Source organism: Coregonus clupeaformis, unplaced genomic scaffold (assembly GCF_020615455.1).
Source record: "Coregonus clupeaformis isolate EN_2021a unplaced genomic scaffold, ASM2061545v1 scaf0294, whole genome shotgun sequence".
Lineage (NCBI taxonomy): Eukaryota > Metazoa > Chordata > Actinopteri > Salmoniformes > Salmonidae > Coregonus > Coregonus clupeaformis.
Window position 1 is genome coordinate 171,816 of NW_025533749.1, and position 24,702 is coordinate 196,517.

Sequence of the window (24,702 nt, forward strand, 5' to 3'; positions counted from 1 at the left end):
GTATCACTGCTCTTGATAGTATCACTGCTCTTGATAGTATCACTGCTCTTGCTAGTATCACTGCTCTTGATAGTATCACTGCTCTTGATAGTATCACTGCTCTTTAATAAGCTTCATGTATCCGCCTCAAGGCCTTCATCAGAGCTTTTGTGAGTTTTTTTAAAATTAGCACCCTTATGTAGACATAGCTCCACCCACATCCGTTCCACCATCCAATAGGGTTGGAGTCGAGGGAAAACAAGTAAGGGCTACCAAATATAAAAATGTTCATTTCATAAATATTCTAATACAGTGTGTACATAAACGTATTAAACACGTCTGTAAAACCACAATAAGGACGTCGACCCACTGAGCAAGTTTTCATAAATCATTGGGTACAGCGCAAGAAATACGTCAGAGTAATCTGAAATGGGGGCATTAATTCATGTTCACATTTACAACAGAACATACATAGGCATTACATCATTACGACCTTCAGGAAATAATGTCTGGAGGGTGAAAATCCAAAAACATTCTCTTTTGCTCAGAGTATTATTTATATCACCTCCCCTGTCTGATATTTTAACTTTCTCTATGCCACAAAATCTAAAAAGGTAGAAATGTCATGTTTTAGGAAAGAAAGAAAGACAGAGACAGACAGACAGACAGACAGACAGACACACTCACCTTCCCGTTAACTTTAGACCATGCGTATTCACAGTTTCTAGTGGTTGAAGTATTGCGTTGCAAGAAGGCAAGTAGATTAGTACATTTACATTTACGTCATTTAGCAGACGCTCTTATCCAGAGCGACTTACAAATTGGTGCATTAGTATTTTGTGTAAATGTGGGATATGATGGACACGCTTATTCATAACAATAAAAAGGTTAATAACAAGATGCCGTCAGAGAGAAGAGAGATAATGTATTTCGTTTATCTTTGCAATTTAAAATAATTAGAAATAGCCATCTATTTCCTAGGCTATTATTTATTTCGTCTCCATGCTCATTGCATAATAAATTCCTCACCTTTTCTGTGATGGTTTCATACTCACGAGGTAGCATATAGACCTACAAGGTTACCATTCGTCCCATCTCTCAATTGGACCCACTTTCACAGCAGTAAATAGATCAGCTATTTCAAGTATTTTGCTCTATGCAAAATACCAGGGGTCTCATTTATAACCGTTGCCTACACACAAAATATACCACAAAACATGCATGTGCCACTTTTCACGCAAATGTTTTCATTTATAAAAACTGAACTTGATTTTCTACTATGTGCTAATCCTCCTGCAACCTTTAGACCATGCGTGCGCACAGTTTCTAGTGGTTGAAGTCTTGCACATCAAGAAGGCAAAAGTAGCTTTTTGCAAATGGGGAATATATGACGAGACTCTTATTCAGAACAAAACAACCGGTAGGCCTAGCTAAATACAATAACAACCGGTAGGCCTAGCTAAATATAATAACAACAGGTAGGCCTAGCTAAATATAATAACAACCGGTAGCCCTAGCTAAATATAATAACAAGATGCAATCATTTGCTGCTAGTGAAAATCCATTCATCTTTACATTCTAAAATAATTAGAAATAGGCATAGGCCTACATTGCCTGTTATTGCAGAATAAAGCCTATACTCGCCAAATAGCTTATAGGCCTATAACAAGTTAGGATTGGCTACCATTCGTCCCATCTCTCATTTAATAGGACCCACTTCACAGTAGTAAATAGATCAGCTACAGTATTTCCAGCAGCCTATTTTGCTCTATGCGATCCGATCCGAAGCGCAGTTTAACGTTAGAACAGACGATTCACCTTTTCCATTGACGTTTGTAGGCGACGTCTGAATGATGTAATGTGACATTTCTTGCGTAGACAATATTTCATTTATAAACATAATACATTATCATAATCATTGCATAATAAATTCCTCACCTTTTCTGGCCATGATGAGTTCATATTCCCGATGTAGCCATACAACAAATTACCATGCGCATTTCTCATTTAATTGGGCCTATCAGAGAGGCTATTATTTAAAGTGTTTGCTCTATGCAGATGACAGGGTGCGCGGCGCGGTTTATAACATACAGCAGAATGGAACAGGTGAACAGACAGCTGATCTTTTGTATTGAAGTGTGTAGGCTACCAATAAACTCTAGTTCATTTTTATTTTTTCGAGTAGACAACGTTTCCGAATTTGTGGGCAGTGAAACATATTTAGTTTCGGGAAAAAGTGAATGCAAAACATTACTTCATTCCAACGATCTGTTTACAGGTCCACAACAATTTGCAAGTGTTTTTGTCTTTCAGAAACGGTCAGATAGACCGACAGCAAATGTCACTGTAAAATAAAACATTCTGTCAACACCTCCAAAGACATTTGAAGTTCTCCATGGATATTTCCTTTAGATATACTGTCTGGGCCTAATTCCAATCCTTCCCAACTATACCGCAAATAAGGTCTTTATTGTCACCATGAAGGGTGAATGATGGGCGTATTTCACGTGGAGTTATAACTCTCATTGTTACTCATCAAACAACAACTGAGTGAGACAAATAAAACCTTAGTGGTTTGATGAGTAAAACTAAAAACAGCTACAAAGAGACCATTAGGACAATTCAAGTTGCTTTAGCGATGACAAATATACTTTGAAGTGTTCTAATGGTCCTCTTTTTGTAGCTATGTTTTTTATTTTTACTAATCAAACCACAACTGAGTGAGACAAATAAAAACCTTTTGGTTGTATTCAATATCTGACACTAGCAGTAGGCAATCCTCACCAATACGCCATCCATCCTCAACAGCTCCCCCTGTAGGCGGATCGGCAACATTGCTGTTCTGCAGAATGAACAAGTCGTGCTTTCCACCTGGCCACCACATTCAGTAGCGTCTTTTGCACATAACATCACCTATCACCTGCTCATTAAGAGTAGAAGCCTTCTCTGTTCACATAGCCTTGTTGAACTCGTTTTGGGATGGTGCTTTTATGGCGATGTGGGGGCCGTCTATTTCTCCGTTCGTATTTGGGAACCTATTGATGGCAAAGAAACCCCTCTTAACCTGTTGCGCGATGGTGGGAATTGTATGTTACAGTACGTTTTGCTGATGATTGCATCCAAAACATTGGCTCATCGAGGGATGTGAGATGCCGCTGGCCGATCGGCAAGCTCCGGCTGAAAAGTGCCCGTTGCCAAAAACCCGAGGATGGATAACACTTTGACGCGCACCCGAATGGCATGGGTTTTACTTTCTAAAATAGGTCTTAAATCCTCGCAATGATCCTATAAGATTGGTTTTGGGAAACGATATCTGTTGAGCCAATCTGTACTTTCTGCTAAAAAGTCCCACCTGTCTCTAAAAACGTGCTCTCTGTGAAATGCAGCCGTGCCAGATCTTCCAACAGAGCAAGATCAGCCATCTCTCATTGGATTTCCATTATCTCAGTCTTTTATAGGATTTACACAATAGTTTCACTTTCACACGTACCTCTAATTTAACAAATGACTGTACTTTATATTTATTTATTTATGTCATTTAGCAGACGCTCTTATCCAGAGCGACTTACAGGAGCAATTAGGGTTAAGTGCCTTGCTCAAGGGCACATCGACAGATTTTTCACCTAGTCGGCTCGGGGATTAGAACCAGCGACCTTTCGGTTACTGGCACAACGCTCTTAACCACTAAACTACGGATTATTATCGTTACCAATGCACCAATCTGGTCAAATTATATTTAGCCTGTCAAGCCGTTGCATGAAATCACAATGTCAATACAATACAATAAAATAAATAATGTCATTATTACTCTCACAATTAAACCCATTTTCAACATACAGTATATTTTCCCCGTTCTACGCTTGACAAGCAGTTCCCTTATTCCACCACTTGGCACTGATCGTACTCATGGTCATGGGGCTGAACACTCTCAAGCTAACATTTATATTGATCAATCTCACAACTATCTAGTAATCATTACTTTTAATGCTGTTAACAAATGTCGATGCTATAATATTATTTTTGCTATAAAGGCGATGGACTTTATTGCTTTTTTCATATTGTTAAACAACATTCTAAGTCTGCTAACATTTCCTAATTAAATGTTAAGAATTTCAGTATAAAAAAAATCACTATCATCATTGATCTACAATCAGAGGTGGACCCGTTCCTCTACTTCATTATAAATGGACTTCCTGTTTCAACACAGTGGGAGGATTCAACACCCATAGGTTCATGTAAAGTCTTCATACACTTAATACAAGTATTCAGCCTATAGGTTAAGATTCTATCTAGTAAAACTGAAATTACATTTTGTATTTAAAAAGGTGATGTTTTGCAGTGCTACCAGGAGGGGGCAGTGTGACACAACAACCAGGTTTGGCAGAAGGACTCCAGACCAGTGGTTCCCAACCTGTGGTCCTTGGGGGGTGGTGCAGGTGGTCCTCAATTATTTTTTAGATTGTAGTATTTTATTATTCAAAAATAATAACAGTTGGGAGTATTAATGGTATTATAAGCAATTTTACATTCCTTTTCACAATGCAACTAGTTGGCCTCTGACCGCAAGGCACTACAGAGGGTAGTGCGTACGGCCCAGTACATCACTGGGGCAAAGCTCCCTGCCATCCAAGACCTCTATACCAGGCGGTGTCAGAGGAAGGCCCTCAAAATTGTCAAAGACTCCAGCCACCCTAGTCATAGACTGTTCTCTCTGCTACCGCACGGCAAGCGGTACCGGAGTGCCAAGTCTAGGTCCAAAAGACTTCTCAACAGCTTCTACCCACAAGCCATAAGACTCCTGAACAGCTAATCATGGCTACCCGGACTATTTGCACTGCCCCCCCACCCCATCCTTTTTACGCTGCTGCTACTCTGTTAAGTATGTATGCATAGTCACTTTAACTCTACCCACATGTACATATTACCTCAACTACCTCAACTAGCCGGTGCCCCCGCACATTGACTCTGCACCGGTACCCCCCTGTATATATAGCCTCCCTACTGTCACTTTATTTTACTTCTGCTCTTTGTTTTTCTCAACACTTTTTTTGTTGTTGTTTTATTCTTACTTTTTTTGTTTAAAATAAACGCACTGTTGGTTAAGGGCTGTAAGTAAGCATTTCACTGTAATGTCTGCACTTGTTGTATTCGGCGCATGTGACCAATAAAATTTGATTTGATTTGATAATAAAAATAATAGACCTTTACAGGCTTTGTTACATTCTCATCTATTGATAGAATTTGACCGGCAATATATTTGATGTGAAAAAAGAACAGCGACTCCGTGAATGGTGGTCCTCAAGAGCTTTGGACGGTGATTTGATGGTCTCCAGAATGGGAAAGTTTGGGAACCGCTGAGCTAGACAGTCACATCTGTGTGGTAACATGATAGGATGGAAAACCAATGATATACAATGATTCTGCAAACCCAAAACAGACTGATTATAATGTATAGTATATGACGTTACATTGAACTAATCACAGTAATCAGAGACCAACTCACACACATTATATACAAAGACACACACACACACAAAATACATTCCTAGGTGAAGAAGTGTCTTAGTCCACAGACTAGGAGACAGGCCTCAGCGTCTTCAGATTAGGTGAAGTAGTGTCTTAGTCCACAGACTAGGAGACAGGCCTCAGCATCTTCAGATTAGGTGAAGAAGTGTCTTAGTCCACAGACTAGGAGACAGGCCTCAGCATCTTCAGATCAGGTGAAGAAGTGTCTTAGTCCACAGACTAGGAGACAGGCCTCAGCATCTTCAGATTAGGTGAAGAAGTGTCTTAGTCCACAGACTAGGAGACAGGCCTCAGCGGCTTCAGATTAGGTGAAGAAGTGTCTTAGTCCACAGACTAGGAGACAGGCCTCAGCGGCTTCAGATTAGGTGAAGAAGTGTCTTAGTCCACAGACTAGGAGACAGGCCTCAGCGTCTTCAGATTAGGTGAAGAAGTGTCTTAGTCCACAGACTAGGAGACAGGCCTCAGCGTCTTCAGATTAGGTTCTATAAGAAAGAGGATGGAGGAGAAGGGAAGAGAGAGATCAGAAAGTATGGAGGAGATGGGAAGAGAGAGATCAGAAAGTATGGAGGAGAAGGAAAGAAGAGAGATCAGAAAGTATGGAGGAGAAGGGGAGAGAGAGATCAGAAAGTATGGAGGAGAAGGGAAGAGAAATCAAAAAGTATGGAGGAGAAGGGAAGAGAGAGATCAGAAAGTATGGAGGAGAAGGGAAGAGAGAGATCAGAAAGTATGGAGGAGAAGGGAAGAGAGAGATCAGAAAGTATGGAGGAGAAGGAGGAGTTCCACCTGAGATAATGATGTGATGATGATGTGATGGTCCTATGATGTAACTACAATAAGATAACAGTCATTTATTACAGACAGAAACACTAAAACATGCTTCCATTCTGGAAAAACAGTTCCTATTTGATCTGGGTAGCTGTGTTTTTATTTGACCTATATTTAATCATTACACATATTTAAGGGAGGGAGCAATGAAAACTGTCTTACCCAGATTCACTCAAGTCCTTAACAAGATGGTTTTCATGTTCAACGAGAGCTTTGAGACAAGCTCCCGTCACTTCTGGTCCTTTGGGGATGACTGCTTTCAGTAGTTTTCTCATTCGGTCCTGTTCAGTTGTTTCAGCTGTTATTCTGGAGTGCTCTTCTTCACCAATCATGTTCTTTGACCACAGATCATCTGCTATTGGCATTGAGTTTTTGGTTCGCTGAATTAGTTTAGCCCAGTGTTTCTTCAGAAACTCCTCAGCAGGAATGTCAGGGACTGTTAATGCTGAAGGGGGGGTAAATTAAATTAATATGGCTTTAGGGTTAACAGCAGATGTTTCTACATCTTCCAGTCTCTCCAGTTATCATTCCTCTGATAGTCATTTCTTGTATAGAGCCGACTCCAGGGTTGTGGTCAATTCCAATTAAAGTCAGTCAATTTAAAATAAAAAATTGAAATAATAATTTTTCCTATTAGGTTTATTGAGAAGTCATTGAAAATAGATTATTAATGTTTTATCAACAATCTACTCAGAATAATCTAATGTCAAAGTGGACTTGTCCCCCATACATTCAACATCTGGAAGGTCCCTCAGTCAAGTATCGCATTTCAAGCACAGATTCAACTATATACAAAGACCAGGGATCTTTTAGAAAGCCTCATAAAGAAGGGCAGTGATTGGTAGATGGGTAACAATAACACATCAGACATTGAATATCTCTTTAAGCATGGTCAAGTTAATAATTATCCTGTGGGTGATGTATTAAACCACCCAGACACATCAAAGATGCAGTCGTCCTTCTGAACTGAGCTGCAGGACAGGAAGGAAACTGCTTAGTGATGTCACCATGAGGCCATTGGTGATTTTAAAACAGCTACAGAGTTCAATGTCTGTGACGGGAGAAAACTGAGGATGGATCAACAACATTGTAGTGACTCCACAATAATGACTTAAAATAACACAAATATACAGAATAAAAATATTCCAAAACATGCATCTTATCTGCAACAAGGTACTAAAGTAATACTGCAAAAGGAAACGGCAAAGGAATCCACTTTTTGGCCTAAATGCAAAGCCTCATGTTTGGGGCAAATCCAACATTTTTTGCCTCTTGCCTCCTTATTTTCAAGCACGGTGGTGGCTGCATCATGTTATGGGTATACTTGACAATACTGAGGAGTTTTTCAGGATAAAAAGAAACGGGATGGAGCTAAGAACAGACTAAATCCAAGAGGAAAACCTGCTTCAGTCTACTTTTCACCAGACACTGGGAGAGGAATTCACCTTTCAGCAGGACAATAACCTACAACACAAGGCCACATCTACGCTGGAGTTGCTTACCAAGAAGACAGTGAATGTTCCTGAGTGGCCGAGTTACAGTTTTGACTTAAACCTGCTTGAAAATCAATGGTAAGACTTGAAAACTGCAGTCTAGCCACGATCCCCAACATCTTGACAGAGCTTGAAGAATTATGAAAAGAATAATGGGCTAATATTGTACAATCCAGGTGTGGAAAGCTCTTAGAGACTTACCCAAGAAGACTCCCAGCTGTAATGGCTGCCAAGGTGTTTCTAACATGTATTGACTCAGGGAGCTATTTCATTTCTATCAATCCAAATATATATATATAAATATTCTTCCACTTTGACATTTGAGTATTTTGTGTAGATTGTTGACATAAAATGACAATTAAATCCCCTTTAATCCCGCTTTGTAACACAATAAAATGTGATGCAGATACTTTTGCAAGGCACTGGGTTTCTGTCTGAATGTTCTGTAGCATTACACACTACTGAACACGACTCATGAAGACCTTCATCACCCCACTGAACACGACTCATGAAGGTCTTCATCACCCCACTGAACATGACTCAAGAAGACCTTCATCACCCCACTGAACATGACTCATGAAGGTCTTCATCACCCCACTGAACATGACTCATGAAGACCTTCATCACCCCACTGAACACGACTCATGAAGGTCTTCATCACCCCACTGAACACGACTCATGAAGACCTTCATCACCCCACTGAACATGACTCATGAAGACCTTCATCACCCCACTGAACATGACTCATGAAGACCTTCATCACCCCACTGAACATGACTCATGAAGACCTTCATCACCCCACTGAACATGACTCATGAAGACCTTCATCACCCCACTGAACATGACTCATGAAGATCTTCATCACCCCACTGAACATGACTCATGAAGACCTTCATCACCCCACTGAACATGACTCATGAAGACCTTCATCACCCCACTGAACATGACTCATGAAGACCTTCATCACCCCACTGAACACGACTCATGAAGGTCTTCATCACCCCACTGAACACGACTCATGAAGACCTTCATCACCCCACTGAACATGACTCATGAAGACCTTCATCACCCCACTGAACATGACTCATGAAGACCTTCATCACCCCACTGAACATGACTCATGAAGACCTTCATCACCCCACTGAACATGACTCATGAAGACCTTCATCACCCCACTGAACATGACTCATGAAGATCTTCATCACCCCACTGAACATGACTCATGAAGACCTTCATCACCCCACTGAACATGACTCATGAAGACCTTCATCACCCCACTGAACATGACTCATGAAGACCTTCATCACCCCACTGAACATGACTCATGAAGGTCTTCATCACCCCACTGAACATGACTCATGAAGGTCTTCATCAGTGTCCTTCATCACAACTTGAAGAGACGTTCGCTCTATAACCCGTTTTATAAACCTCGTCCACAAAAACAAACGTACCTATTGGATGAGAGTCTTTGCTGTATTCATCTAAAAGACAAACAAGAGAAAACATCATAAAAACATTTTAATAGCATCTGTAAGAAAAGGACATTTATGATTGACATACTGTTCATGTATAGTATTTCTTACCTTTTGATACCACTGATTTCCATACTGTCCTCTCATCATCCCCGATTAACTCCATCTCAATGTCAACCCCTGTGTTTCTCATAACCATCTTACAACAGCTTGGTGTGGTGTCTGCAGGTAACAGCTGAATCTTCTGTAGAAGGTCATATGGTGCAACGATTGAGACAACAGACAGAGAAAGAGAGAAAGAAATAGAATGATATTCCAGTTATTAATATATTATATGACAGATTCATGTCCTCAGCCTGCTAAAACTGCACCTCTGGATAGATGGAGGAGGAATGGGGATTCTTGACTGCAAACCAACTGTTCAGCTTTAAGGACCCGTTTGGACTTGACAGCAGAAATTCTGAATATCCTTGGGACACCTGATTCTTCTCCCGGTCCCGAACAGCCTACAAAATGAGCAGTGTAGTAGTTAGTCTGAACAATGTAGTCTAATAATTCACACAACATGCAGCTCACTGAGCAATCCTTTTTTGTCAACATCAAAAAAATGTGTACACTATTTTTTATTTATTTTACCCTTATTTTACCAGGTAATTGACTGAGAAGAGAGTCTATTTTACAGCAACGACATCGGGAAGTGTTACAGGGGAAAGGGGATGAATGAGCCAATTGGAAGCTGGGGATGATTAGGTGGCCGTGATGGTATGAGGGCCAGATAGTGAATTTAGCCAGGACACCGGGGTTAACACCCCTACTCTTACGATAAGTGCCATGGGATCTTTAGTGACCACAGAGCGTCAGGAAACATGTTTAACGTCCCATGCGAAAGACAGCACCTTACACGGGGCAATGTCCCCTTCACTGCCCCGGGGCATTGGGTTCTCCTTCGAACAGAGAGAAGAGTGCCGTCTACTGGCTCTTCAAATGAATGAGACAGAAATAGATTTCTCACAGAGCTGCATGTTGTCTTTGTAATCTATAGATTTTCAACAAACTATCAGCTTTCCTTTAGTAAGTTTCAACATACTGTTGTCACTTCAATGATGGTGCCTCACCTCTTTCTGACTGGAGTTTCTGAGGAGCATGTACAGCCGTGAAATTACTGTTGCCTTTTTTACTGCCATATAGAGGACCACGTCACAGTGGACATCTACGTTCCAAAAAAAGATATAGCTCAGTATAACAGCGATAGCTGAGAACTTGGGATGGAGAATTTTGGCATGGAATCTGGTGACCTCATGCACTTCCTCAACAGACACTCCATGTTCCTCTACATGAAGAATCTTCATCTCATTCCTCAGGGAAGGGTTGGTCCCTGAACAACACAATAAAAAAGGAGACAGAAAGACAAATATTATATTATTCATCCAACTAAAACACAAAGAATATGCAGTATCAGATCACAGTAAACTCAAACTCCCAGAATATTCATTTATTCATTCAGGAAGTGAAACTCAGTTACATGGAAATGTCTTTCTGAATACTATGTCTATATGCTTTTACCTAAACAGACAAAGTGTGGCAGATGAACTTCCTCCAGTTCACCTAACTCCATAGTGATGTCCAGCAATGGACCACCTTGTCCGTACTGCATGTCTTTCAGAAGGTGACTGTAGGGTTCCCAGTTCCTGAAGTGATACTTCAGAATGACATCTCTGTCACACACCCAGCGGAGCCCAGACACTGTGCACTCATAACGCCCTTTGGGTGTCCTGTGCCTGAGGGCAACAACAAGATATGGTAGAGAGGGTCAATCGTCAAATGGAGAGGTTGGATTAGAAGCCTATTCCCAAAGGTAATGGGGAAATACACTAGCAAGTGGAATGAAATGTTAAAAGTAGTTATTTTACCTGAACATTGTCACTCCCTGGACAGTGGAAGTCAAGGGTTCAATCTGAAGCCAGTGTGTGGAGTCCTGAACAAGGACAAGCATGTCAGTTATACATATGGGGCCAATTTCCTGGACACAGATTGAGTCTAGTGCTAGACTTAAAGCATGATCAATAGAAGTTTCAATAGAAAGTTATTTAAGGTCTAAGACTAGGCTTAATCTTTGTCCGGGAAACTGGCCCATTAAATGAACAAAGTAATTTATCGAATGTATTTATTCAATGTTACATGGAATGCTGGCGATTGATCCAATTAAACTGTCTAATGACAAAATATGACAGCAGTTAAAATCCTGAACACAGGACTGTCTATATCCCAGTATGATTGGTTGGTCAGTACACACCTGGCTTTCAGACTGTGTTTATATTACTAAAGCAGAACACAGGACTGTCTATATCCCAGTATGAATGGTTGGTCAGTACACACCTGGCTTTCAGACTGTGTTTATATTACTAAAGCAGAACACAGGACTGTCTATATCCCAGTATGAATGGTTGGTCAGTACACACCTGGCTTTCAGACTGTGTTTATATTACTAAAGCAGAACACAGGACTGTCTATATCCCAGTATGAATGGTTGGTCAGTACACACCTGGCTTTCAGACTGTGTTTATATTACTAAAGCAGAACACAGGACTGTCTATATCCCAGTATGAATGGTTGGTCAGTACACACCTGGCTTTCAGACTGTGTTTATATTACTAAAGCAGAACACAGGACTGTCTATATCCCAGTATGAATGGTTGGTCAGTACACACCTGGCTTTCAGACTGTGTATATATTACTAAAGCAGAACACAGGACTGTCTATATCCCAGTATGAATGGTTGGTCAGTACACACCTGGCTTTCAGACTGTGTTTATATTACTAAAGCAGAACACAGGACTGTCTATATCCCAGTATGAATGGTTGGTCAGTACACACCTGGCTTTCAGACTGTGGATATATTACTAAAGCAGAACACAGGACTGTCTATATCCCAGTATGAATGGTTGGTCAGTACACACCTGGCTTTCAGACTGTGTTTATATTACTAAAGCAGAACACAGGACTGTCTATATCCCAGTATGAATGGTTGGTCAGTACACACCTGGCTTTCAGACTGTGTTTATATTACTAAAGCAGAACACAGGACTGTCTATATCCCAGTATGAATGGTTGGTCACTACACACCTGGCTTTCAGACTGTGTTTATATTACTAAAGCAGAACACAGGACTGTCTATATCCCAGTATGAATGGTTGGTCAGTACACACCTGGCTTTCAGACTGTGCCTGACTCCTGAAGGTATGTAAAAGTGAGAATTGACATTATGACTTACCTCAACATGGTCACAAGTCTTACAGCTCTGAGGAATCCCTGAAGTCAAAAGTAGTTGTTATTTAAAACTGACAATCTCACGTAATAATGAATTAATAAATATTAAACAGACTTGTAATAAAAATGAATGTAAGTGAGCAACAGTCTCAGAATGTACACTCATTATCATACCATAATCTGACATTAGTGTTATATTAATGAATGTTTGTGGAAGCAGGAAACAACATGGTTCTGGTCCATGTTTTGGAGATGTTGGGGGCCTGATTTCTGGTAGATCCCAGGATGAGAGCTTAAAGGTAGAGTCAGCTAAATGATGTTGTGCGAGCAGCACCGCAGATATTGTGATGAGCAAGATGCCTGACTTCTCTCTCACACAGTATCTGCCCAGGTGCACGGGGTTCTCTTCACTCTCTTATAGCGTGGTAGCCACGGGACCAAAACAGAGGAGTTTAGCATCGTGCTCCAACGCCCTTAGTTGTTGTAGAAGTTTACCCACTATGATGTTTACTTTGTGCATCTACATCATATTGCTGACTCTACCTTTAAGTTTGTTTTGACCAAATAGATCGTGATTGTGTTCCTTGCCTGGGACTCAAGAACGCTTTAATCGTATTTTGATTTTAAAACATTTATCAGTTAACACTCACATATCTGGTCTCTGGTGTTCTCAGGTCCAGGCTTGATACAACACTCTCCACCATGGTCTCTGCTGTTGGGAAAGCAGATGGATAGACTGTGATTAAACTAAATACAACTTATAAAGGCTTTATATAGCATACATACAGTCTTCATAAGCAATACTAAGGGTGTATAAAGGGTGACAGAACAGCTCCCTATGTAGGGTGCATTGCCAAATGTGACATAACACTATGTCAACTTCCATGGAGTCAATACTGATGGTGACATTACAGGTGACATTGCTTATCTTGATGAAAGCCCCTAGAGACGTGATGTCACCCGGTATCATGAGTTACTGTCTGTAGGTCCAACAGAACACATTAAAACACACCACTACTAATCTAACTGTCTGTAGGTCCAACAGAACACATTAAAACACACCACTACTAATCTAACTGTCTGTAGGTCCAACAGAACACATTAAAACACACCACCACTACTAATCTAACTGTCTGTAGGTCCAACAGAACACATTAAAACACACCACTACTAATCTAATTGTAGGAATGATTCCAGAGGAAAACACATGATAAAACATTGTCATGACTCACCTTTGAATGTGTTGGTCATCTATCTGACACAGGGTCACTGAGGAGGAGGAATAATCCTCAAACCCAAACCCAGGATAGAGGGGTTCAGTGAATGTGGTGTGTTCTGTGTAAAGGTGTGTCAGTGTACCAGAGGAGGACACACTATAGAAGGACAAAGTACCAGCTGGCCAGTCCAGATACACTCCAACTCTGTTAGAAACAGGACCAGGGATGGATCTGCCGACTCCAGCATGGTAAAAGTCATATCCACTGTCAGAGCAGACTAAACTCCAGGACTTCCTGTTGCCTCCAATCCAACTGTCCATCACTCCCTTCCTCTGCATTCCTTTGTACACCACACCAATGTGAGAAATGCCACCATCCCTCTCCACCTCCCAGTAATAACGAGATCCAGATAAGCCTTCTCTGCAGAGAACTTGGGAATCATGGTCAAATCTGTCTGGATGGTCTTCATAATGCTGCTTCTCCTCCACCCGTGTCACCTTCCTGTTCCCCTCAGACAGTATCAGGTATGGGTTTGCTGTATTTGGGTCCAGGGTGAGATGACAGGCATCTGTAGACAAAAGGAGAGTTTAATCAAACCACATCTTCATATAAAATGTTGTTTTGTAGGTAGAGAACAAGTATTGATTAGTTACTATGTAACTGTAGTTCTGAATATGTAGTTAATTAGGATTGAAGAGACTTACATTTCCTCAGCCCTGGTTTCAGCCTGAACTCTCCACCATGATCCACCCTGTAGGAGAAACAGGTTATTGACTGACAAAGACCTAATAAAGCAGTCAACATTTAAACCATATTGTTGTGTTCTGGTGCACTATCCAAGTTCATTACTAGAGAAATACAGGTATTCTACCCTACCTACTGCATACAGAACAGAGTACAATTCAATACTAGAGACATACAGTTATTCTATCCTACATACTGCATACAGAACAGAGTACAATTCATTACTAGATACATACAGGTATTCTATCCTACATACTGCATACAGAACAGAGTACAATTCATTACTAGAGACATACAGGTATTCTATCCTACATACTGCATACAGAACAGAGTACAATTAATTACTAGAGAAATACAGGTATTCTATCCTACATACTGCATACAGAACAGAGTACAATTCATTACTAGAGAAATACAGGTATTCTATCCTACCTACTGCATACAGAACAGAGTTCAATTCCAACAGGATATCAGAGATGCAGAAGAAGAGTATTCATGTGGTTATGATGTATGCTGTGTTGGAGTGCTAAGCCTGCTGGGTAAACGTCCCCTGTATTCTACCATCATGTCCTCATGTTACTGAACCTACTACACTACATAGGACACAACCACTGCTCACACTATTAGGACATCTATTCTGACTTACTTCAGCTTCATCAGTTTATCTGTGGGATCCACCAGAGCAGCTGAAAGCAGTCCCCCTGCAGAGTCTCCTGGGTGATTGTAGCTCAGGTCCAGCTCTTTCAGGTGGGAGGGGTTTGACCTCAGAGCTGAAGACAGAGCAGCACAGCCCTCCTCTGTGACCAGACAGCCAGACAGCCTACAGAGAGACACAACAGCTGTCTAGGTTGGTGGACTGGTGTCAATCATCTTGTAGGACACCCATAATTTTGACACAAACATTGTCATGAAACATTAGATTTTCAGAGTATTTGTTTTACTAAGCTCAGTACCGACCTGATTGAAACAGCTGTACATACCCCAGTGTGTGTAGTTTACAGTCTGGATCCTCCAGTCCAGCAGAGGGCAGTGTAACTCAGCTCAGTGCCGACCTGACTGAAACAGCTGTACATACCCCAGTGTGTGTAGTTTACAGTCTGGATCCTCCAGTCCAGCAGAGGGCAGTGTAACTCAGCTCAGTACCGACCTGACTGAAACAGCTGTACATACCCCAGTGTGTGTAGTTTACAGTCTGGATCCTCCAGTCCAGCAGACAGCAGTGTAACTCCTGAGTCCTGCAGGTCATTGTCTCTCAGCTCCAGTTGTTTCAGTTGTGAGTTGGGTGAACTCAGGACTGAGGCCAGATCTGAACAGCAACCCTCTGTCAGACCACACTGACCTAGACTAGAAGGCAGAAGAGCACATGATTAACAAATGTTTAAAACATCCACATAATAACTCATACTGAAGATAGTTAACTCACACTAGTGTCTGTATGTTGCAGAGTGGACTGGTTAGTCCAACACAGAGCAGCTCCACTCCTCTGTCCCCCAGGTCATTGTAGCTGAGGTCCAGTTCTCTCAGGGGGGAGTTTGGTGTCTGCAGAGCTGAAGCCAGAGTCTCACAGGATTCATATGTGAGTTTACAGCCAGACAGTCTGGAGAGAGGAGATATGTTGATACACTTAAATATGCAAAGCTTTAAGAATAATGAGATGCATTAAGACAATAACAGAAGGACACATGATTAACCAATGTTAAAAACATACTAACTCACTCAAGATATTTACCTTAATTTTATATATGTTATGTATGTTTCTGGATATGTCCCAAAAATGTTAAAATAATGTTAAAAACATACACATACTAACTATACTGAACAGAAATATAAACCCAACATGTAAAGTGTTGGTCCCACATTTCATGAGCTGAAATAAAAGATCCCAGATATGTTCCATACGCACAAAAGCTTATTTCTCTCAAATGTTGTGCATAAATTTGTTTAGATCCCTGTTAGTGAGCATTTCTCCTTTGTTAAGATAATACATTTTGTTAAGATAATCCATTCACCTGACAGGTGTGGTATATCAAGAAGCTGATTAATCTGCATGATCATTACACAGGTGCACCTTGTGCTGGGGACAATAAAAGGCCACTCTGAAATGTACAGTTTTGTCACACAACACAATGCCACAGATGTGTCAAGTTTTGAGGGAGCGTGCAATTGGCATGATGACTGCAGGAATGTCCACCAGAGCTGTTGCTAGAGAATTTCATGTTAATTTCTCTACCATAAACCGCCTCCAACATCATTTTAGAGAATTTGGCAGTACATCCTGCCGGCCTCACAACCGCAGACCACATGTAACCACGCCAGCCCAGGACCTCCACATCCGGCTTCTTCACCTGCAGGATGGTCTGAGACAAGCCACCAGGACAGCTGATTTAACTGTGGGTTTTCACAACCGAAAAAGTTCTGCACAAACAGTCAGAAACCTTCTCAGGGAAGCTCATCTGCGTGCTCGTCATCCTCACCAGGGTCTAAAACTGACTGCAGTTCAGCGTCGTAACCGCCTTCAGTGGGCAAATGCTCACCTTCGATGGCCACTGACACACTGGAGAAGTGTGCTCTTCACGGATGAATCCCGGTTTCAACTGTACCGGGAAGATGGCAGAAAGCGTTTATGGCGTCGTGATGGCATTGTGTGGGCGAGCGGTTTGCTGATGTCAACGTTGTGAACAGAGTGCCCCATGGTGGCGGTGGGGTTATGGTATGGGCCGGCATAAGCTACGGACAATGAACAAAATCACATTTTATCGATGGCAATTTGAATGCACAGAGATACTGTGATGAGATCCTGAGGCCCATTGTCGTGCCATTCATCTGCCGCCATCACCTCATGTTTCAGCATGATAATGCACGGCCCCATGTCGCAAGGATCTGTATACAATTCCTGGAAGCTGAAAATGTCCCAGTTCTTCCATGGACTGCATACTCACCAGACATGTATGTTTGGGATGCTCTGGATCGACGTGTACGACAGCGTCTTCCAATTCCCGGAAGTTTTCAGCAACTTCGCACAGCCATTGAAGAGGAGTGGGACAACATTCCACAGGCCACAATCAACAGCCTGATCAACTCTATGTGAAGGAGACGTGTCGCGCTGCATGAGGCAAATGGTGGTCACACCAGATACGGACTGGTTTTCTGATACACACCCATACTTTTTTTTAAGGTATCTGTGACCAACAGATGCATATCTGAATTCCCATTTATGTAAAATCCATAGATTAGGGCCTAATGAATTTATTTCAATTGACTGATTTCCTCATATGAACTGTAACTAAGTAAAACCTTTCAAATTGTTGCATGTTGCGTTTATATTCTTGTTCAGTATATAGTTTCTTGTTCAGCTGGTAGAGCACGGCGCTTGTAACGCCAAGGTAGTGGGTTCGATCCCCGGGACCACCCATACACAAAAATGTATGCACGCATGACTGTAAGTCGCTTTGGATAAAAGAGTCTGCTAAATGGCATATTATTATTATTATTCTTAAACACTCACAGTGGATAATGAAGATATTTAACTCACACTAGTGTCTGTATGTTGCAGAGTGAACTGGTTAGTCCAACACAGAGCAGCTCCACTCCTCTGTCTCCCAGGTCATTGTAGCTGAGGTCCAGTTCTCTCAGGGGGGAGTTTGGTGTCTGCAGAGCTGAAGCCAGAGTCTCACAGGATTCATATGTGAGTTTACAGCCAGCCAGTCTGGAGAGAGGAGATATAGTGATACACTGTTAAATATGCAAAGCTTTAAGAATAATGAGATGCATTAAGACAATAACAGAAGGACACATGATTAACCAATGTCAAAAACATACTAACTCACTCAAGACATTTAACCTTAGTTTGATATATTTATCACATTTTATGTATGTTTCTGCATATTTACCAAGACGTTCAAATAATGTTAAAAACATACACATACTAACTACATACATAATATATAAACATTCACAGTGGATACTGAAGATATTTAACTCACACTAGTGTCTGTATGTTGCAGAGTGGACTGGTTAGTCCAATACAGAGCAGCTCCACTCCTCTGTCTCCCAGGTCATTGTAGCTGAGGTCCAGTTCTCTCAGAGGGGAGTTTGGTGTCTGCAGAGCTGAAGCCAGAGTCTCACAGGGTTCATATGTGAGGTCACAGTGATCCAGTCTGGAGAGAGGAGATCATCTGTTAGATATACAAATCCTTCAGAATAATGATACTGTATACATCAACTCAATAGCAGAACTTACAGTGCTCTCCTGCAGGTATTCACTACCGGCATTAACCTCTGATAACCTTCCTCTGATGTGGTGTATGTCTTCAGGTCAAACTCCTCCAGCACCTCCTCTGACATCAGTAACAGGTAGGCCAGGGCTGAACATTGGTCAGGTTTTAGGTCTGTTTCTGAAAGAGTTCCTGATCGCAGGGAGGTTTGCATTTCTTCAACTAGAGAGTTGGCACCAAGTTCATTCAGACAGTGGAACAAGTTGATGATCCTTTCTGGTGAGGATTCCCATTCGATCTTGTCTGAAAGGTACCTGACTGTTCTCTCAACTGTTTCCTCATTGCTCTGTGTTGTACTTCCTGTCTGTGTCAGAAGGCCTCGTAACAGATTCTGATTGGACTCCAGTGAGAGGCCCAGAAGGAAGCGGAGGAACAGGTCCAGGTGTCCATTCTCACTCTTCAAGGCCTGGTCCACTGCTCTCCTGTGTAAGTCATACAACGGGTCTGACTTCATGTCTCTGTCCTGTTGTGTGATGACATTTTGGAGTAGGGTTGGAGTGGCTGCTTCATCATAGTCATCGTCAGAGGAATCATCATCACTATCACTAGTGACTGCTTTGTGGGGGAAAACATTTTCCTTCTTGTCCAGACATGATTCTAAAGCATGCACTGCTGCTAGAAACTCCTGAATGCTCAGATGCACAAAGCTGTAGACCTTCTCTTGGTACAGCCCAGATTCTTCTTTAAAGATCTCTGTACACAATGCTGAGTACTCTGATGCCTCTGTGACATCAAGGCCACACTCTCTCAGGTCCTCCTCATAGAAGATCAGGTTGCCCTTCTGCAGCTGTTGGAAAGCCAGCTTTGCCAGTTTCAGGATCATCTCTTTGTCTGACTGAGACAGTTCCTTTGGGTTTGTCTCTGTGGCTTTGTTGTACTTCTTGTTCTTCACAATGATTTGGATGAGCGTGAAGTGTGTGAACATCTGGGTCAGAGTTTTGGGGACTTCATCCTTCTCTGCCTCTTTCAGCATCATCTCAAGGACAGTGGCTGATATCCAACAGAAGACTGGCATGTGGCACATGATGTGGAGGCTCCTTGATGTCTTCATGTGTTTGATGATTTCATTGGCCAGATTCTGATCTGTGATTTTCTTCCTGAAGTACTCCTCCTTCTGTGGATCATTGAACCCTCGTACCTCTGTCACCTGGTCAACACACTCAGGAGGGATCTGATTGGCTGCTGCAGGCCGTGAGGTTATCCAGAGGAGAGCAGAGGGAAGCAGATTCCCCTTGATGAGGTTTGTCAGCAGCACGTCCACTGAGGTTGGCTTCGTGACATCACAGCACCTCTCATTGTTTTTGAAGTCTAGAGGAAGTCGACACTCATCCAGACCATCAAAAATGAAAACAGTTTTGGTTTCACCATCTTCAATGCTGTCAATCTCTTTCAGCTCTGAGAAGTAGTGGGAAAGAAGTTGCATCAGACTGTATTGGTCCTTTTTCAGGTTCAGATCACGGAAAGGAAGAGGAAACATGAAATGAACGTCCTGATTTGCTTTTCCCTCTGCCCAGTCAAGGATGACCTTCTGCACAGAGACTGTTTTTCCAATGCCAGCGATTCCTTTTGTCAGCACAGTTCTGATAGGTTTGTCTTGTCCAGCTAAAGGCTTGAAGATGTCGTTGCATTTGATTGGTGTCTCTTGTGTGGTTTGTTTCTTGGATGTCATCTCTATCTGTCTCACCTCATGTTCATTATTGACCCCTCCACTTCCACCCTCTGTGATGTAGAGCTCTGTGTAGATGTCCTTTAACAGACTTTGGTTTCCATGGTGTCCAATTCCTTCAGATATGTGTTGATACTTGTGTTTCAGTTTAGCCTTAATGTCTTGTTGGACTGTCAGAAGAGTTTGACCTGTAGGAAAACAATGAGAGTTGGGACTCATAAGTGCATGTGTGTGTGTGTGTGTGTGTGTGTGTGTGTGTGTGTGTGTGTGTGTGTGTGTGTGTGTGTGTGTGTGTGTGTGTGTGTGTGTGTGTGTGTGTGTGTGTGTGTGTGTGTGTGTGTGTGTGTGTGTGTGTGTGTGTGTGTGTGTGTGTGTGTGTGTGTGTTTTAGAGGGGCCTTTGTCCCGTTCTTTGTAATATTGTATGAAACACAGTCTTACTTCTTCTGTCCAGAAGGTTGTGTGTGATCTTTAATGCATCCTCACTGTCCAAACTCTCCACTTCCTTATTGTCATCTGGTAATGGTTCCTGGCTGAAAGCAGGTGGCTGATCACTCTTCATTGATAGCAGGCTGGGGGCAGGTGACTCTGCTCTGGGCTTCTGGACACTGAACAAAACAGGGAGGCAGATCACCTCATCAATATCTCATCAGTACCTCATCTACATCATTTCAACAACTGTATAGCTGAACTCATAGAAGTCCTGATGTTTCTTTATAAAGCTACAGTCTGCAATTGGTAAATCGGTTTGGGGACTTTTCAATAAATGATATAGGCCTACATTTGATGTAATTTGTGAACACTTTTCTCTTCATTAGTTTGATATTTTTAAGAGAACTGTATATTTTACAATTAATCTCTTACCTCTTAGAACTGGTGTCTTGAGTCTTTTTAGAGGCAGTGGTCCCCTCCTCTCTCTCCCCAGAGAGACTCATTTTAGAGGCAGTGGTCCCCTCCTCTCTCTCCCCAGAGAGACTCATTTTAGAGGCAGTGGTCCCCTCCTCTCTCTCCCCAGAGAGACTCATTTTAGATGTAAGTCACAGCTCACTCAGCTACAATAAGAAATAACAGAACAGTCAATATTTCTGAACAATGTTGAAGAACCATTAACAATGACAACATTTTTACTGTCTGTGGTCAGAGTTCAAACAGAGATTTCATATTGCATTTAAACATGCACAGTCCAATATGTTATTAATTTGATTTGATTTGACTTGACTTGGATCCCCATTAGCTGACGCCATAACAACAGCTAGTCTACCTCGGGTAAACACAACTAAAAAGACGTTACAGCTTAGATTGACAGACATTATAAACATTTACCAAGTAGACATTACATACAGTTAAAATAGCTGACAGGTATTTATTCTATACCAAAGGAAGCCAGGCTATAATGTATCTTTCGTCTCTCTTTGCTTCATAATTGTCCTTTAATTCGCAAGAGGCTGAATGTATCTCACAGGAGAAAGCATCCGAGCGAGCTAAACAGCGCCCCTCTGTCTCTCTATGTGTAGGCCATCTATCTGATGCTGTCTGGTCCAAACAAGTATGACATTGTTGCCCGTAGCATTGAAGACAAGGGAAGCCTGCGAGCATTTGGCCTTTGATTTAAAAAACTATTAGAAATGAGCCAATCAGCGTTGAGCTAAACTGAGCGAGCTCAACTGTGATTGGTTCTGGTGCACCAATAAAAGGTGTCAAGGTAAACCAGCTTGGATTTTGACAGAAACAACTTGAATTGTTGCATCTCGTTGTGTTGTTGTCCTCTGGTGTCTAGCTAGTTAGTTAACATTGGTCCTTTCCTAAATGAGCCATGGATGGAGATAGGGATTCGGACTTGTGGTTTTACTTAATTCTCCAAGCATTTTAGCCAGGTAGGAAAGGCGTAATTTCATAAGTTGGAATAGTGCCCTTAGTGAATACACCCATGCACTGCTTGACTTCACATGAGGTGCCAACAGTTTATCTCGTCCGTTGCACCCGGGCTTGTATTCAGGTGTGCAGACAACGATGCGGAACATTACGCAACAGTGCGCTGGCCAAGTTATATGAAGCGTACAGCACTGAGCAAAACGGACCACAGCCTTTCTGATCCGTGTCGCCAGAAAGCATTTTCAACTTGAACTTTGATTTATCCCAACATTTAAATAGTTTCTATGCTATTGTTGCGCGTCATTTTTACTTGACTGACTTGTCGAAACAGACTATTTTCTTTAGTGACAGCTTTACATAATTCCGATGCACGTCTTTCTAACGCAGTTTCGACATACGGATAATAATCACGATAATGTGATGTCAATCGCCTTTACCATTAATACCCTACCTCATAGCCCTGTAGCCTATAACATCACATCACATTGGATCATATTGATTAGGCTAAGCAATATGAATCAACACCAATGTACAGTAAAATTATCATTCTTGAAAGTTGAAATCAGTATTGTATTAACTTTACATTTCTGTAGATGTCTTACCCCTAAATCATCTGTCTCTCTATGATAGCCTAACTTCTCCAGAACACTTTTCTACATTAAATTGTAAAAGAAAGCTACAAACCTCCGATGTTTTTGTCTTCTACCCATAACGTCCATGTATTCCTCTACTTCCTTATACATGGACTTCCTGTGTTGGGACATTTACAACGCCTCGCCTTAAGAGGTGACGTCACTACATTTACAACACCTCACCTTAACAGACTGACTACACTACATTTACAACACCTCACCTTAACAGACTGACTACACTACATTTCCAACACCTCACCTTAACAGACTGACTACACTACATTTACAACACCTCATCTTAACAGATGTGACTACACTACATTTACAACACCTCACCTTAACAGACTGACTACACTACATTTACAACACCTCACCTTAACAGACTGACTACACTACATTTACAACACCTCACCTTAACAGACTGACTACACTACATTTACAACACCTCACCTTAACAGACTGACTACACTACATTTACAACACCTCACCTTAACAGACTGACTACACTACATTTACAACACCTCACCTTAACAGACTGACTACACTACATTTACAACACCTCACCTTAACAGACTGACTACACTACATTTACAACACCTCACCTTAACAGAGGTGACTACACTACATTTACAACACCTCACCTTAACAGAGGTGACTACACTACATTTACAACACCTCACCTTAACAGACTGACTACACTACATTTACAACACCTCACCTTAACAGACTGACTACACTACATTTACAACACCTCACCTTAACGGTCAAAACGGTCAAAACAACTGGGAACTCTCCGACTTTCGACTTCAGTGTGGTCAAAACAACTGGGAACTCTCCGACTTTCGACTTCAGTGTGGTCAAAACAACTGGGAACTCTCCGACTTTCGACTTCAGTGTGGTCAAAACAACTGGGAACTCTCCGACTTTCGACTTCAGTGTGGTCAAAACAACTTGGAACTCGGGAGAAAAAAAAAATGTTTCAATGCCCATTGCTGCACGCCACTTTTACTTGGCCGAATTGACTAGATGGACTTTTTTTTCAAAGAAACTAGTTTACCTGATACACGTCTTTCTCCAGTAATTGAAAGAGCGCAAAGCTAATATCACGATCATGTGCAGTCAATCGCCCATACCCTACCTCATAGCCCTGTAGCCTATAATATAACATTGATTCATATTGACTAGGATAATCAATATGATCCAGCGACAATGTAAGTAAGCCTAAAATGATCCATATTGAACATTGAAATCAGTATTTGAATAAGTTAACAATTCTGCGGATGTCTTACCCCCTAAATCACCTCTCTCTGCGATGGCCTAACTTTTACAAAACACTTTTCTACATCAAATTGTAAAAGAACGCTACAAACCTCAGAAACATTTTTCTTCGACCGATAGTGTCCATTTCTTTCTCTATTTCCTTATAAATGTACTTCCTATTTAAACACAGTGGGCGGGTTCACCACGTATAGGTTTATAGTATATATTTATGTAATGTAAAGTCTTCATAAACTTAATGCAAGTATTCAGCCCATAAATACATATTTTATCTAGTAAAAGTGGATTTTTATTTCAGGATTTGATTTAGTGATGTTTTGCAGGTGTTACCAAGAGAGGGCCCTGTGACAACACCCAGGTTTGGCAGAAGGACGCTAGACGGTCATATCTGTGTGGTAACATGATAGGATGGGTAACCAATGATATACAATGATTCTGCAAACCCCCAAAAATTATTTA

At 41.5% G+C, this 24,702-nt stretch overlaps 1 protein-coding gene across 1 annotated transcript; it reads right to left on the reverse strand.

Annotated features, from left to right (window-relative positions):
• Window positions 1–5,960: 5,960 nt before the first annotated feature.
• Window positions 5,961–24,393, reverse strand: LOC121560596 (NACHT, LRR and PYD domains-containing protein 5-like). Its single transcript, XM_045214668.1, has 19 exons — window positions 24,336–24,393; window positions 21,326–21,513; window positions 20,903–21,069; window positions 19,351–20,651; window positions 18,764–19,245; window positions 15,947–16,120; window positions 15,170–15,343; window positions 14,484–14,530; window positions 13,795–14,347; window positions 13,213–13,274; window positions 12,567–12,604; window positions 11,206–11,270; window positions 10,859–11,073; window positions 10,411–10,670; window positions 9,667–9,801; window positions 9,407–9,539; window positions 9,275–9,304; window positions 6,493–6,775; window positions 5,961–5,987 (listed from the first exon to the last, which is right to left on the reverse strand). The coding sequence occupies exons 2-19, from the start codon at window positions 21,484–21,486 to the stop codon at window positions 5,981–5,983; spliced, it is 4,287 nt and encodes a 1,428-aa protein (XP_045070603.1). The 5' UTR covers window positions 21,487–21,513; window positions 24,336–24,393; the 3' UTR covers window positions 5,961–5,980.
• Window positions 24,394–24,702: the final 309 nt, after the last annotated feature.

Bases quoted from the DNA above. Each gene is read 5' to 3' on its own strand.
- LOC121560596 (XM_045214668.1), bottom strand. From the start codon at position 21,486: ATGAGTCTCTCTGGGGAGAGAGAGGAGGGGACCACTGCCTCTAAAATG. The intron at 13,275-13,794 runs GTGAGTCATGAC...CTTTCCCAACAG, and splicing joins GATGACCAACACATTCAAAG to CAGAGACCATGGTGGAGAGT. The intron at 11,074-11,205 runs GTAAAATAACTA...TGTTGCCCTCAG, and splicing joins CAGGGAGTGACAATGTTCAG to GCACAGGACACCCAAAGGGC.